At 41.5% G+C, this 15,727-nt stretch overlaps 1 protein-coding gene across 3 annotated transcripts; it reads left to right on the top strand.

Moving 5' to 3' along the window:
- The first annotated feature begins 770 nt into the window (after positions 1–770).
- Positions 771–14,003, top strand: LOC115396551 (DENN domain-containing protein 3-like). 3 transcript variants are annotated; one of them, XM_030102463.1, is made up of 28 exons: positions 771–908; positions 3,271–3,427; positions 3,602–3,785; positions 3,910–3,996; positions 4,615–4,730; positions 4,910–5,034; positions 5,224–5,335; positions 5,524–5,643; positions 5,741–5,839; positions 6,118–6,237; positions 6,375–6,490; positions 6,585–6,740; positions 6,846–6,942; positions 7,042–7,145; positions 7,275–7,456; positions 7,556–7,715; positions 8,024–8,219; positions 8,309–8,477; positions 9,955–10,214; positions 10,449–10,619; positions 10,984–11,113; positions 11,246–11,353; positions 11,436–11,575; positions 11,870–12,030; positions 12,124–12,260; positions 12,523–12,641; positions 13,090–13,227; positions 13,420–14,003. In XM_030102463.1, exons 2-28 carry the CDS (start codon positions 3,344–3,346, stop codon positions 13,636–13,638), a joined length of 3,810 nt encoding a protein of 1,269 aa, XP_029958323.1. In that variant the 5' UTR covers positions 771–908; positions 3,271–3,343; the 3' UTR covers positions 13,639–14,003. The 3 variants fall into 3 exon arrangements, 2 of the variants coding, with proteins under 2 accessions (XP_029958323.1, XP_029958324.1); XR_003932388.1 differs by lacking the exons at positions 13,090–13,227; positions 13,420–14,003 and having other exon boundaries at positions 12,128–12,260; XM_030102464.1 differs by lacking the exons at positions 12,124–12,260; positions 12,523–12,641; positions 13,090–13,227; positions 13,420–14,003 and having other exon boundaries at positions 11,436–11,618; positions 11,870–12,005.
- Positions 14,004–15,727: the final 1,724 nt, after the last annotated feature.

Raw genomic sequence — 15,727 nt, 5'->3', positions numbered from 1 at the left:
AATGAAAGTATTTATGTTGAGAAAATGTTGAGTGATGTCAGCCATTATTCTGTAGTTATTAGGAATTGAGAGAATTGGGGAATAATTCCGAAATGTTGTGATTTTTTTTTTTTTTTTTTTTTTGTCTGATTCATGCTGATGATTTTGTAGTGGACAAAGAGGTAGGATTCATATACGTTTTTACTTCTTCCTACTCCTTTTTGAATCTTGTGAGTTTTTTGTTGTTGTTGTTGTTGTTGTTTTATACTCTTGTATATCCATAATGGGATGCATGTTTTCTAAATAAAGCCAATCAAATGAAATCAAATCAGTGAGAATTGCTCATTTTTGTCTTTCAGACAGAAAGAGGAAGTCTTGCGATTCATTGATTCACTCTTTATTACTAGATGGTTCCTAAATTACAGCTTCAGTGCAGATGACTGTTTTGATCCTTTCACTTCATATTTCTTTTAAAGTTTATAAAAAGTCAGATATATATAAGAAGAATGCAGTACATGTATGTTTGCTCACATGAATGGATTATAAATAAAACATATAGATACATAAGTAAAGTCAAAATACAGTACAGTAAACAAATATCAACAATTTTTTACTTGCCATCTCGAGTAGATGATACTCGTTATTATGTCTGGGAGGACTGAAACTCTTCCTCTTTAGTAAATCCTGTACTAACACATCACGGTGTTTCCTGAAACAATCAGTGCGCATGTTTAACCTCAGACAAAAACAGGAAGCGGGCTGATGTGAGTGGAGATGCGGACCTGACAGAAGCCTCTTCTCATTTTCATTCACCGCTGAAGAGTCAGAAGGAGAAGCAGCAGAAGAAGCGCACTTTCTCTAAATCTGGATTCCTAAATCTGGCGCGACCGAGGACCGAAAGAATAAAGGAAACTACGAGAATCGGACAGGTCAGTGGGGCATAAATCGGATCAGAAGTTTTATCTGCGGTATTTGCTGTGAGCGTTTGTTTACATGTGGCGTCGCTTCAGGTGTTTTACCTGCACAACTCGTGACCTGGATCGCAAATCCACGTGATGTTAATAAGATTTTAACGTTAAAGTTGATATTTGTTTTTACTTTCACATGGTCAAGCATTATCTTTAAATTGCCGGGTTTGATTCAGCTTCGCCAGGTAAAGCAGTAGAATCAAAGTGAAGAAACTGAAAGTAAAACTGTGGGAGAGCCTCTTCTCTGCTCCAGAGAGCAAATGTGTTTCTATAGCACCATTCAGATACAAAGGCAGGGTCCCCACTACTTTACAGGGAAATAAAGGAAACACAGCCAAACTAAAGAGGCGTGAAACGTCCTGAAACTATAGTAATAGGAAGTCATATGATATCTATTGTTTATTATAAAGTCTGAACAAATAGTATTGCGAGGACTGATTTAAAAGAAGTGAGCAGTTTTCTGGTGTTTGGGAGGTTTGTTCCTCAGGTGAGGAGAGAAGGAACTGAAAGCTGCTTCTAGTTGGTTTCTGAAGCAGATCTAAGGAAGGACATGCAGAGTGGAAGACGGCAGACATCGTCTGACCTCTCAGTGTTCATTTCTGTGTGCATGATGGTTGATTTGATGGCTTGATGTTTTCTATACTTAGTTTTTATCTCAGATGTTTTTTTGTTTTTTTTTTACTGTATTAAACCCTAGCTTCCAAAGCTAACAGCACCTGCATTTAAACAATAATCCCACATTTGAACTATTCAGCAGCTTGATGCAGGTTTTTTTCATCCTAATGTCATGAGTTTTGATGATAGATTTACTTGAGGCTGAGCGAAGCCTCCGTCCAGCTGATGGCTTGATGAAGGCTCAGAATATAAATTTGTTTCTGTGGTTGACAATGTGGTGTGACATGATCTTCAGATGGTGGTGCAGTTTAAACACCAACACTGAAAGACATAATTTGTAACTCGGCCTACTTTACTTTAACAGTCACATGGCGTGTTTAAGGAGGCCAGGATGGGAATGTCTTATCTTCACATCAGTAATAAAAGAGATTATAGAGTTCAGTCACTACCAGGAGTTCCCGTCCTCATCCTCCCACTCTTTGAAAAACTCCTCCTGCTGAGGTTTTGCTGTCGTTTCGTTTCAAATAACCACATCAGTGCCAGTCTGCTCTGCGGTTTCAGGGAAATCTCACAAGCTGGATTTCATGCTTAGAAGTAACCCGTGTGTCACGTTTCTTCCAGCAAAATTCCAAGTGATGTTCTCTGTGCACGTGAGCCTCATCTTCTAGGAACAGACTGGTCTGTCTGAAAAAATGAAAAAGAATAATTAAATGATGAGCGGCATCCTGTTTCATGGCTGCATTTTGTACTCATGGTCTAAAATAGCTTTTAACGCTTGATTAAAGTCACATGCTGACATAGGAGGCGTAAAATCCACAGCATTCATTCATTCTGTGGCGACTAAAGAAAAATATGTGACCGCTACTGTATTGGCTTTGAATCATAAGTTTGTCTGGAAAGTCTGTTTTGTCAATGATACTGTCGTCATTCATTGGTCAAAAAAAATGAACATTTCAACAGGTATCCGGGTCATAAAAGTTCAGGTTGTTTATAAAAAGTAAACAAGATTTACTGTAAATAATTTACTCTGTATCTGTGACAGCTGATGTCTTAGTGGGAATTTCTTTCTAGAGGAGCTGGTGAGCTTGCTGTCGTACATTCAGTGAGGAATCCATGAGACGCCAGCAGCTTAAAGATTCTTATTCATTAAGTAGGATGTCATGAATCAAGTTTGACTTCCATCTTAGTACCTGTACAGCTGATGGATTGATGGAGGGATCGGATCAGTGGGTGGCAAATCTCAGCTGATGTTTTGAAAGGTAAACATGTCAGAAACGTGTGTGCAGCAGACCTGTTGAGTGTTTCTCACTTCATATAATGTGTAAAAAATAGAAGTTGTGTCTTATAATCTCTGAAGTGACCATCTTGTAATTAATAAAATGCTAAGAGGCCATTTCTTTGCGATGTAGCTGGGATTTGAGTTGTGGTGGAGAATTCAGCAGCATGACTCGGACTAAGTTGACACAGATAATGAGGTGAAACAGTCTCGCTGAATTCTGGGTTGTTTATCTGAAATGTTGTTTTGATAGAGCAAGATGACTGTGAAAGGCCTTTAACTGCATTATTTCAGCATGAGCTGGTTCGAATATGTTTGTTTCTCTTAATATTATTTCATCATGTTTCCTTCTAATTCATGGCTTATGTTGCTCCTTTGTTTACCCTCCTCGCTGTTTTTTTTTTTTTTTTTTTTTATTTCCATGTGTTTCAGTGGTTGTGATGCAGCCCGTCCGAGCCAGACCCTAGTGGCGGTCTGCTCCCTGGGTCCCGGACCGCCGTCAGCGATGGCGGAATATCTGCCGCCTTCACTGCTGGAAGCTTGTGTGGTGGTCGGAGCCTCAAGTGACAAACTCCAGGAAGCCCATCAGGTATTTGTCTACATGAGCTGTGTTTGAACATAATCATCTGTGACACAAAAAAAAAAAACAAAACTGTTCATCAAAACCAGTATGACGCTGAAGAAATGCTGAAGCTTTATTTCAGGGGATTTATTTCAAAACACCTGACTTCCCTCTGGTTTTTCACCTCTGTGTCCGACGCAGGCCTTTAATAACAACGGATCCCAGGAGCACCTGCTGCTGGAGCCGGAGATCCTTCATGTCTTTGTGCCTCCTTTTGTCAGCAAAAGCCAGCCTGAGGGGGAATCGCTCAGGTCGCGTGGGAGACGCCGACGTTCCTTTATGAGGAAGAAGAGACAACAACCTCCTTCAGCTGCACCCATTCAAGGTTCTATTCATACGAAACGCTCCGATTCATCGATACAGATCTGAACCCAGCACACACACACAAGAGGCTCAGACTCCTCCAGCTTTTATGTGTTTCAGTTCTGCAGCGTTTCATATCTGTTCAGGTACGACGGAAGGAGCAGGAGGAAGTGAAGATGTCAGCGTTCCCAAAGACATCGACCTCACGGCTTTACCTCAGCTCTGCTTTCCTGGTGACTAGTGTTTTATTATAGAGCACAAACACACACTTTAACATCATCTAGGTAAAAAGAAGTGGTTAAAAGGTCGGGACTTTTGTTTTTTTAAGTTTTTTTCTTTGTTGTAGCAGTACTGTATACATTTTATATTATGATAAAGCCTTGTTGTTCCTCTTGTAAATGGTGTCACATTCAAAAGAAACATGCATTTGTGGGATGAGCAGCAGAGCTGAGGGTTGGGGAAAAATTGCACGTCTTTTCTGACTATTCCAAAGACTTTTTCTTTGTTGTCTCCTCATTTGACATGCTGGGATGCTCAGATTCTACCAGAAGTCCTCAAACTAAACCTAAATTGTTAAATTACAAAAGCATCATCGTTCAGATGTTTATTATTCAACCCACTAAGAAAGAGTCGGCAGCAAAGAAAAGCTGTTTGTCATTGGCGGAGAAGCTTTGGGATATTTTCATGGTCAAAACTGCAATTTTCGCATCATTTGAAATTCAAAAAAGTCACAAGAAATAACACAAATTTCTGTACTTTTCACAATGTAGGTAGATATTTTATGCTGTACATATGAATATCTGTTACATACTCTGCTAACAAATACATTTTTATTTGTATTTTCTAACCAGGTGGCCTGCAAGTAACCAATGAGCGAAAGGATGAACAGTTTCACTTCTTGGTTTTCACCGATGTCTTTGGCAACAAGACCTATGGAGTCGTAATGCAGCGTTACTGTCCATTACTGGTACACAATACGACTTGCTATGCTTCACAAGTGACATTTTACCCATAACCCTGTGTGTTTTTTGCACATTTAAACAAATCTGTTTGGTGTAGTTAAACTAGTGTGAATGCTGCCAGCGGAGAGCACAAGATCTCTACGAGTCGACAAGTTACCAGAAAAGGTGATTTGGTTTTTTGCAGGATTGGACGTCTTTCTATAAGAATGGAGCTGGATCGTCTCCGTGTGTCAAACTTTTCTCTGCATGCGGTTTCTGTGTCATTTCCAAGTATCCATATTTCACTGCACTCAAAGACTGCCTGTCATGGTGAGTAACAGTGTACTGATCCAACGCTCTGGGTGCATTAGGCTGGTTTAGGAATAACTGTTTCTACTAATGTAAATGTGAATTTTTTTTTACCTTGATTGAATCACTAATTCATTTCTCTGCTTGAGTCTTTTTTTTTTTTTTTGTATTTCAGTCTCTCTGACACACTGCTTTTTTTAATTCTCCAAGTCTGTTAATGCAGCTGAAAGTGTGTCGTTTATCAGACATGGAGGAGAGAGTGAGGGAGTTTGCAGCCAAGCTGGCCCTTGTTCCTGTTCCACCCCCTGGACAGCTACATCTGGTATGAGAGTGTGTGTGTGTGTGTGTGCGTGCGTGCGTGCGTGCGTGCGTGCGTGCGTGCGTGCGTGCGTGTCTTCCTTGATGCTCAGAGTAATCCAAGCCGTATCTAAAACTTCTCCATGAACCCAAACAATAGATTGTATTACTGTTGTTTTTTTTTTTTGTTTTTTTTTTTGCTGTATTTTCCAGATGTTTACGTTACCCCCGCTGTCCATCACGTTGCCCTGTAGTGAAGATAAAAACCACCCGACTTTAGATTTAGATCTCCATCTGCCCTTCATCTGCTTCAGACCTCAGCAGCTGCTTCAGGTAAGACACTGAATTTATTTATTTTTTTTGTGGAGATGCTCAATAACCCTATGTCCGCTCTTTCTGTGCCTCCGTGTCTCTGTCCTCATCTCCGCAGGTGCTCTCTTGTCTTCTGCAAGAGCAGCGGGTTGTGTTGTTTTCTGCTGACTGGTCGAGACTCACGCTGGTGGCCGAGAGCCTTTTGGCTTTTCTGCAGGTTGGTGCAAAACCTGCTCGTCTTTTCAGACAGTTTTAAAGAATATTTCTGTCATTCTTAGTGAGGAGAATAATTTGTTTATAGGAAAATTTGAAGTTGGGGGGGTAATTGAGAATTATTTGTTTGAAAACAGTTTTAGAATATTGACTTTCCATTAACACTCAGGAACAAAAATCCTTTTTAGGTTATTATAGTGAAAACTAAGTTACTGTAATCATGTTTTCTGTGTTATTAGAAGCATTAATTTTCCTCCCCTGCCTGTCTGATCATCCATTCAGCCTCTGTCGTGGCAGCAGCCGTATGTTCCCGTCCTGGCCAGAGGCATGCTGGACTTCCTCATGGCCCCGACTGCCTTTCTGATGGGCTGCCATGTCAACCACTTTGCAGACGTTGCTGCTGTAAGCACAGAACCTTCTTCATTAAAAAACAGAGAAGATGTGATATGACTATTACAGTACCTTTGGCAACTGTCTCCTTTTGAAAAACATGTTTTTTTTTATGGAAAATGTCATTCTTCCTCTACTGTTCTCCTCAGGAAACAGATGATCTGATCCTCATCAGTATTGATAACGGGAGCGTCTCCTGCTCCTCCTCCGATAATATCAACCTACCCGACATACCTCAAGCTGCTGCGGACTGCTTCACACAGAGGTTTGTGGAGAAGCTCTTTATTAATACGCTCAGTGCAATCGCAGGTTAACACCAAGGCCAAAAAAAAAAAAAAAAAAAAAACTTTCTTTTGCAGGTGTCAGTCACTGCAGATACATTTTGACTTGAACCAGTGCCATAAAGCAAGCTGCACTGACATCAACGAGCAGCGGGCGCAGAGGAGAGCCTGGCAACAGAACCTCAACTACGACATCCAGACGATCACGCTGGAGCTGATCGTCAATATATTCAGGTTCTGTCTTCACTGACACCCGAAATCTGTCTTTCTTTTGCCTCTCTGCCTTCTCAGTTTCAGTTATATGAATTTTCTGTTCTCGTGTATTTTTCCTTTAAACAGGGATGTTGGCAGTCATCTGAACTATGAGCATCGAGTGTTTCACAGCGAAGAGTTCTTAAAAACCAGAGACCCATCTGAGCAGCTTTTCTACAAGAAGGTGCAGCAAGTGACGGCGTACCCGAACGCATGACATTATGAACAGTGGAAGGACTTCTTGACATGATTTCTATTTAAAATAAATGTGTTTTTGTTGCAGGTGTTGGACACGCACATTTTCCACTCCTTCCTCCGCGATCGCCTCAACAAGAAAATGGACAGCTTTGCTCGCATGGAGCTGAGCACTCGCTCTGAGATGCAAAAGTTGGTTGTGTTCACAGATGCTGATGATGTTCTGGCGATTTTCAGTCTTCAAACAACTCATAGCTAAAAGCAGCACAGCCAAAACCAAACCAGTGCAGTCAGCAGTGTTTCTGTGTTTTTGTCCTGCAGAATGAAGGCCTTGGTCCACGTGGCTCGCAGACCCACCATGCAGGAAATCCAGGCCCGGAGGAAGAGCTCCCTCACGGAGGACCGGCTCGGGAAGAGGCGGAGCCTCCCTAACATAGGAGACGAACAATCGATGAGCTTTCAGAGAAGCAGCCTGCCCAGCCGCTACTTCCTCTCTGACTCCGGTGAGATCAGATCAACTGCTTCCCCTGATTTATGGATAGAGGTACAGCTTGGACCTTTTCTATATATGCTTATTTTTCTCTCTTTTTTTCCTCCTCCAGCACCAAAACTCCATCCTAAGCCAGTAGAAGTGTTCAAACTCCCAGACTTCCCAACATATTTGTCTTTCCACTCTGTCCAAGCCTATTATTCCGACCTCATCCAGCAGCTTGGGAAATCTATTTTCTCCGCTCAGAATGAGAGCTCAGCTCTGCTGGCCAGGTATTCTGCTCTCCGTTGACGTTTCAGACAAGTAACACACGCTCACATTAGGTTGTATTGAGGAGTACTTTGTATTTGTGAGTGTGTGTTGCTGTGTTTTAGCTCTCGTACAGTTTACACCTTGTGAATTAGTTACTTTTCATTAAGATCAAGATAAATAATCACTGTCCTTTAACTTTTAAGACAGTTTTAGTTTGATTTTCACCTTTTATTTGTAATCCAGTAGGTTGTTATCGCTGTTGCAGACATTACAGACTGGCATTAAAAAAATCACTTATTGTGTTCAACCTTATGTTTTCATTCTGTAGATTTTACTACATGCGGGGTTTGATCAACACGCTGTGTTCGAGGAGGCTCGACGCGTTGAGTGATTTTCAGAACCTCAATAAAACCGACACGGCCATCTTTCCCACAAACCTGGTCACGTGGCTGGTGGAGTCTCTGCAGCAGGAGGAGAGAAACCTGGCACAAAAAAGACCTGAGCTGAAGAGGCTGATCTTCAGGGTCAGTTGTTGTTTCAGAGGTCGTGATAAATGGTGAGGATCTCAGTCATATTCTCATTTCTCTCTCTCTCTCTTTTTTCTCACCTTCAGGTGAAATCAGACAATGAAAAGCCTCCGGTGGAGCCGGACAACTCGGTCAAAAAGTTCAAGCTTCCCCTGAAACATCTGTATCAGGACGAGTTTGTGCGTTGCATTCAGGAGTGTGGGATTGTTAAAAATGTTGAAACTATTCATCGTTTGTTTGATGCGCTCACTGATGGTAAGTGACAGTTCAATTAAGAACATTTGAAATATTACATTTATTTAGAGTATATACATAACACAATATAAACAAACAAAAACAATGAAAATAATATGAAATTACAAAATTATCTTTGTTTTAAAAATGTGTCTTGTCCGAATAATAAAGAAGCAGGATCTCTGTCGTGTTGCTGCTGTATAAATCAGCATTCACACAAACAGAGCAGTTCACCGCAGTTCACCTTTTGTAATTGTGCTTATTTACATGTCCACTACCTATAAGTATTAGGGAAGATGTGAGAAAATGCTTAAAAATTTTGATTAATCTTACCTTTTTACCATTGTTCATGATTTGTTCAAAACTAGATGATTTTCTCGTAACATTCACATATTTATCTGAACTATATTGCACATGACCCATTTCTTTTGAGTGTAACATACACTATCTTTATACACATCAATTTTCCTTTCTGAGTATGCATAAAGTATACAGTTATATGCTCCATTTGTTGTATCTTTCAAAAATATGCTCATTACATATATGGGCATTCTAGGGTTAAAGTAAAGTTAATGTTATCGTTTTACATTCGAAAGCAATGAACAGCAGTTGCAGACATGGTCTGGTTAGAGACTTCATGTAAAGCCTGCAACTACGATGGGTACAACTCGTATTGCACCTTTTACACAGAGTTTTGTAGAATTTTTATTTATTGCATCAATCTCACAGGAAACACCACCCTCAGATTTCTTCACAAATCTAACATTTTGATATATCTCTGATATGTTTACTCTCATCTAAAGAGATGAAAGACCCTGCAGAATTGCTCTTCAGCGTAATGATTGTAAATGCAGAAGTGTTTTTACATTAACCGCGTCTCCATCAGCGCCACATGAAGTCAGTTCGAATCAATTTGAACAGTGGTTATCAGATCAGTCAGTCGTCTGTTCGTCATGTTCTCAGAATGTGACTCCATGAGCCTGGAAGTTTTCTGGGCCGTTCAGCTCATCGATCTTAAGACAAACTTATGACAGCTAAATGTGAAAATGTCAAAGTTCATCTAAACAAAAAGAATGCTTTGAAAAACTAAACAAGTTGAAATACTGATTGTATGACACAAGTGTTTCAAATTAGCATCCAGTACAAACGGCCAGTGTGTCTAAAGGAAAATGACAGAGCTGTGAAGTCTATTTTTAGATCAATAGAGATTTCAAGAGGAAAAACAAGTCTTTGTCATGGAACAACAGTCAAACTAACTTCACTCAAGTAAATTCTTTCATGCCAACATGTTTTTCTCCGTGTGAGTGAGCGTCTTCACAGCAGATATCTGTGTCTGCTGTGAAGCCGATCAGACACGGCCTCATAGATGAATAACAGGCGTGAGAGAGAGTGTTGAATGAATCCACCAGTATGTGTTGATGAGTCCATGTGACACATAAAGAACGATAGTGAACAGTTGAGGTTCGCTGAATAGAAAAACATCTCGTTTTTGTCTCAGGCCAGCCGAGGCAAGTGAAACCCGAGCTCTTCAAAGACTTCTACTCGTTCTGGAAGGAGATGGAGGCCGAGTCGCACGACGCCGACCTGCCCTCCGAGGTCGTCGAGCACCTTGACAACAGCGAGTGTGTTTACAAGCTGTCGTCCTGTGTGAAAACCTCCCACGGCGTCGGTAAAATCGCCATGACGCAGAAGCGCCTGTTTCTGCTCACTGAAGGACGACCTGACTTTCTGGAAATCACAAAGTTCAGAGACATCCAGGTGAAATGTCCTTAACTTTCTAAAAATGTTTTCTGCACTCTAAACTTTACACATAGAGAGAGTTGTTCTCTCTGTGATTTGACAAAAAATTGAAGTATTTCAATATTTTCTACTTTTTCTCCTCTCAAAGCTTCGGTATTTTTCCATTCTTGAGTGTTTGATGGATTCAGTAAGAACATGCATACACATGTCCAGCTTTAGTTTAATCGCTAAATCCCTTTTCTCTCCCTGCAGGATGTGAAGATTGCCTCGGCTCCTTTTCTGCTTGTGCGGATTCCCTCCCTGCGAATTCAAACCTCCAGCAGGTCAGAGACGTTCGAGGCAAACCTGAAGGCCGAGACCGAACTGTGGAACATCATGGTCAAAGAAATGTGGGCTGGACGCAGGCTGGCAGACCAGCACAAGGTACGATCGAGTTTCTTTAAAAAAGAAGTATCCTCCCATAAATGACTTCAGTGATCTTTACTTGAAATTTTTGACAATGCCTCAGCTTGTCCATGCTGCGCCTTTTCCTTCACTCCTTTGTTTTTCCCCATCAGCCTCTCATTAGTCTGCCTTTATATAATATGTCTCTCGAATTTAAGAAACACAATCCAAAGCTCAGGACAGAGTTATGCGGCAAAATATTATTGCGACTTTATATCCCCGGTGGGTTAAAGAGGTTGGAACTAATGAGACTGAAGAATTAAAGCAGCACTTCACACAGAAACGAAAAACGTTGTCCGCCCACATCAGATCTGTTGCTGAGTGAAGAATGCGTCTCCTGCAGGACCCTCAGTACTTGACTCAGGCTCTGACCAACGTGCTGCTGATGGACGCCGTCATGGGCTGCCTGCCGGCGCCGAGGCCCATCACTGCTGCGTCCAAGCTGGTTCACTTTGATAAACTCATACATGAAGGTGTGATAGAAGTTTTTACTGCTTCTTCTCTTGCTTAGATTTTTTTCACACTTTCAATTTGAATATATTTTATGAGCAATAGTGTAGCCACTGGTTGACGGTGATATTTGAGTGATTTTTGTCTCTGAGCAGTGCCAATGATGGTGCCTGAAGCCACCTCAGAAACTCTGAAGCACAAGATCAACCCATCTCAGGACCTCCCTAAGCCTCAGACTGTCCACGTGCTGCTTTACACGCCAGGTAGCGGCTCAGCTGCTTCACAGTGTGGAATGGATGCTATGGGCAAAGCAATTTAATGCAGGTTGTTTTCCTTTTCGTTCAGGTCAGTTGTCCTGCACTGACTCCAGCAGTGAGATGAACCCAAAGCTGTGGGTGGCCCTCAGCGGGGGGAAAGTGGTTGTGTTCGATGCGGCGAGCTGGTCCATGCTGCAGGACCGGATCCAGGTCGGAGAGTCACAAGTGGTACGAGCAGGCCAACTCTCGATCATTAATCCTGATGTGATGTGTAAGCGCAAATGCATGCAGTTTCATGCATTTTATTACATTTTTTTATTGGGATTTGAAGCTCTTTAACATTATTTGTAATGTAACCATCGCTACAGAGTTAGTTCTCACATTAAGACAAGGACATTCTTTACATCTGTCGCAGATGTACAAATTATATTTCAAATGAATAATTACAAGTTTTTGGATCTACTCAGTTACAGTTCTCTTTGTGAATCAAAAGTAACTTGCATTAAATCGCCCTTGATGCAGAACTGCATGATGGGATTGGTCCAGGACCACGTGTGGATTGGCTCTCAGGACTCTGTCATCTACATCATTGACACTCACAGCATGTCCTGCAACAAGCAGCTGACTGAACACCGGCATGAAGTGACCGGCCTGTCAGTGGACGCCAGAGATCCACAGAACAGGTACAGAACGAGGTTATCGGTGGATTCAGGAGACCGAGCAGTAATGATGGTTTGTGAATGGACATGGAGTGAAGATCTCTCTCTCTGTCTCAGCCAGCAGGCGTACTCCTGCAGCTCTGACGGGACGGTCCTGCAGTGGGACTCGTCCAGCCTGAAGGTGAAGCGGCAGTACAGCGTCAGCTGCGACCGTCTCTCCTCCATCCAGATCCACAGTGGCACTCTGTGGTGCTGTAAGTGCACACTGCCCCCTGTTGGTTCACGGGAAGAAGCTACTGCCACCTGATGCAGTTCTTGTGTGTTTGCAGCAGTGTGTCTGTGTTGTTCGCTGGATGAACCAGTTCCTTTACTTCTCGCAGCAGCAACCAGATCACTGTCTATAAAAGTTACTGCAACTCCAACTGAATGCAACTGTGATTTTATGTACAAGTATCTGCAGAGTAAATTTAAATGTGATGATCAGAAAAGCCTGTGTGTGTGTGTCTGTGTGCGCAGGCTGTGGCGACAGCATCGTGGAACTGAAGAAGAGCGGCACGTCACAAAGGAAGATCGTGCTTCCAAGTGACGACTGCAGTGTGTCCAGGAGCTTCAGCAGCTTCATCGTCATGCCTGAGGTGACTCGACAATCTGCAAATGAAAACTCAATCGATGGAGACAGCAAGTGGCCTAAAACTCATTGGAGGGGTTTAAAAATAATTCAGTGGATTGTTCAGTCAGCAGCCACTAAATGAACCTGGTTCTGCATTGATGCAGTTAGGAGTCAAGTATTTACCTGCATTTTCACTCAATATAACTAGAAACAAGTGCTGAAGTTACAAACTCTGTAATTAAAAGCTCTTTCTGGTTTTTGTATTTTTAGAACTCTAATCATGCATACTTACAAATTACACCGTATTGTCTACCGATTGTCTACAAGTAGCGACTGAATATGTCCACAATGTTGATAGATACTTGAAGTAGTGTATCTGTCGTTTTCTTCCTAATAATTTTCTTCATTTTACAGATGAAATTCCTTCTTTGTATCTTTCTATATATTCTCCTCGTGTGTTGTGTTTGTTGCAGCGTGGGCAGGTGTGGACAGGCTGTTCAGACTCACCTGAGTTGTGTCTCTGGTGGACGAACAACAGCAAACAGCCGTTCAGAAGAATCTCGCTGCCCAGCAGTGCCGGAGTGACCTGCATGATCCGAGTCAAGGATCAGGTGGGCGATGATAACAAGTCACGTCATGATGATTAATATATCTTTTGGGAAAAATGGCTATATAGTTCATAATAAATACAGTTTCATATGTATTTTTATGTTTTACATGTTAATTCTCACATTCGTGTAATCAGCAGTTTTCTTGTATGAATGTTAAATCTAACTTTGCTCCCTGAACTCCCACCCTGTCAGATCTGGGTGGGCTGCCGTGGGTGGAGCTGTGTCGGGGGCCAGTGCGACGGGCAGCAGCGGAGCCAGGTGGTGGTGCTGGACCCGGAGAGCCACAGCGTGGACAAGGAGCTGCAGGCTCACTCGGACTGCATCCAGACTCTCTGCTCCGCCGAGGATCGCTATGTCCTGAGCGGCTCCGCGTCCCGTGACGGGAAGATCGCCATCTGGAAGGTCGAGTAAAAGAACAGAGACGCTGAGACAGCAGCAGAAAAACAACACGGAGGCCGATTCAGGTGAAGGGCATGAAGAAGAGGTGAAGGCTTGAAAACATGATGAATGGTGTCACCATAATGAGACAGACAAACATGGAGGTGAATGTTAAAACAATGTATCATGTGAAAAATGAAGTCTTTTTAACATTTATCATATTTAATAATGTAAATTGCACTTTTTTCATTGTAACTACATCCATGTGGCTTTTTGATATTTAATTTTATAATTCACTACAATCTCTTTTCTGTTTTTAACGCAAAGACCGAAATAGTGTTAAAACCGTGCTGAAAAAATGCCTCCGATTTTTTAAATTGTAACAATAAATTTGATATTTGGATACTATATGTGTTGTATGCATCATTTTTGGAAGGGTCTCATGTATTTCAGATATTCACATGTATTTCAAACTCTGTCAGTCAGTCTGAGACACACTGCAGTGAATTATCAGCTTCCCATCTTTACAGTTCCACCAAGCAGGCCTGCTGTAGTTTTTTAAATAGGTGACGATTCATTGCTTTTGGAGCTATATATTGGAAATTGTTTCCAAAAGTTGTTTCACTTCTATATATTCACAAATAGAACAGTGTAAAATGGAATTTGCTACTTCGGAATTTCATTTAGAGATACTTTTCAGCTGTAACTTGGACTATTTAAAGTGTCTCTTCTACTCCACTGTGAGCTTTAATTTGAAGGCTGACCATGTGAACAGGGCTCAGTGGATTCACCAGATAGGCATGAAATTGAAGATATTAGAAATTCCAGGGCAGAAACATCAGACTCCTCAGTCAGAGCTGGATATGTATATTCTTACTTGTAAAGACATGCAAATAACCAAACATCCAGCTCTGATTCTACAACATAACAGTGTAGATGTTGAAGCTTTGGCTTCCTTAACATTCACCAGAAGTGTGTGTTCATGTTTGCCCTCTCCTTCTCTCTAAACCCTGGAGGTTTTGTGTCTGTAACTTTCTGCAGGCTCAACACAAGAAGGAAAACTGCATATTTTAGTCACAAAGTTTGAACTCATCCACTGAGTGTTTTGTAATTCTCTAAGCTGAATGTTTACTCAGCGATGCACCGTTGGTACATGGCTACAAAAATAACGTGTGAAAGACTGAATGACTCCTAAAAGGGGAAATGGATGAAATCTATTTATAACAATAAATGAGCTTAATGTCTGGGTTAAAACTGTCTGAGACGTTTCGTTGAGTCTCAGTTTTGAACTTTCAGATATGTTTATATTTGGGATAGAAAGTTCTGTTGAACAAATGTTTATTTTACTTTTTAAACATGACACTTAAAGTGCAGTGGGGTGACTTATATTCATGTCGGTATGAAACACATGTTCAGGTCAGACTAACTCGTAACAGTTAAAATCTCACGCAGCGCAAATGGATTTCTTGGCTTTTTGGAGATGATTTCATTCTCTGTCGTCTCACACGCCGGAGAGCCAGATGGGAACTCGAGGAGCAACACGAGTAAACAAACAGCTCCTTGGTGTCGGGCATGTGAGAAGCATAATCATGGTGCTAATTTGCTCCTAATATCACCAAATCACCTGCCGTAAAGGATAAGGTTGCTTTGAGACGCTGCAAGTAAAAATGAGATACAATCATCACCTATTGTGATGATAAATCATCAGTATAATCGCCTTAATTAAGTAATGTGCTTGTTCAGGGATCTGGGACTAATGGCATAATTACTCACAATATTGTTGGCCAGGAAAACAATAAAACCTGAAGGAAGAGGCTGATGTGGCCGACGGGGACGCAGATCACATCCGGAGTCAGCTCAGGAATGTTTGGTTTCTGTGTATTGGCAGCAGACTAAAGACATAACGAGCAACAAAACACACACGCTGACAAAAACATCAGGAATGGATGACGATTGTGTCTTTAGGTGAAGTTCATGTAAAGACACAAACATTGTCCATCATGTAGCAATGGTTCTTAGTAAGAAACTGCCCTCAGATTCCAGACATGCCTTTTTCACAGCATTTATTTCTCTTTAGTTTTTTTTCAAGAAATCATGTTTGTTTTTTATTTGAATTATTCCA

Source organism: Salarias fasciatus, chromosome 11, assembly GCF_902148845.1.
Source record: "Salarias fasciatus chromosome 11, fSalaFa1.1, whole genome shotgun sequence".
Lineage (NCBI taxonomy): Eukaryota > Metazoa > Chordata > Actinopteri > Blenniiformes > Blenniidae > Salarias > Salarias fasciatus.
The sequence above is the reverse complement of the archived record's forward strand: the minus strand, read 5'-3'. Positions and strand labels throughout refer to the sequence as shown.

Coding starts and splice junctions, on each gene's coding strand:
- LOC115396551 (XM_030102463.1), top strand. CDS start 3,344: ATGGCGGAATATCTGCCGCCTTCACTGCTGGAAGCTTGTGTGGTGGTC. Junction 5,035..5,223: donor CTCAAAGACTGCCTGTCATG/GTGAGTAACAGT, acceptor TAATTCTCCAAG/TCTGTTAATGCAGCTGAAAG. Junction 10,215..10,448: donor CAAAGTTCAGAGACATCCAG/GTGAAATGTCCT, acceptor CTCTCCCTGCAG/GATGTGAAGATTGCCTCGGC.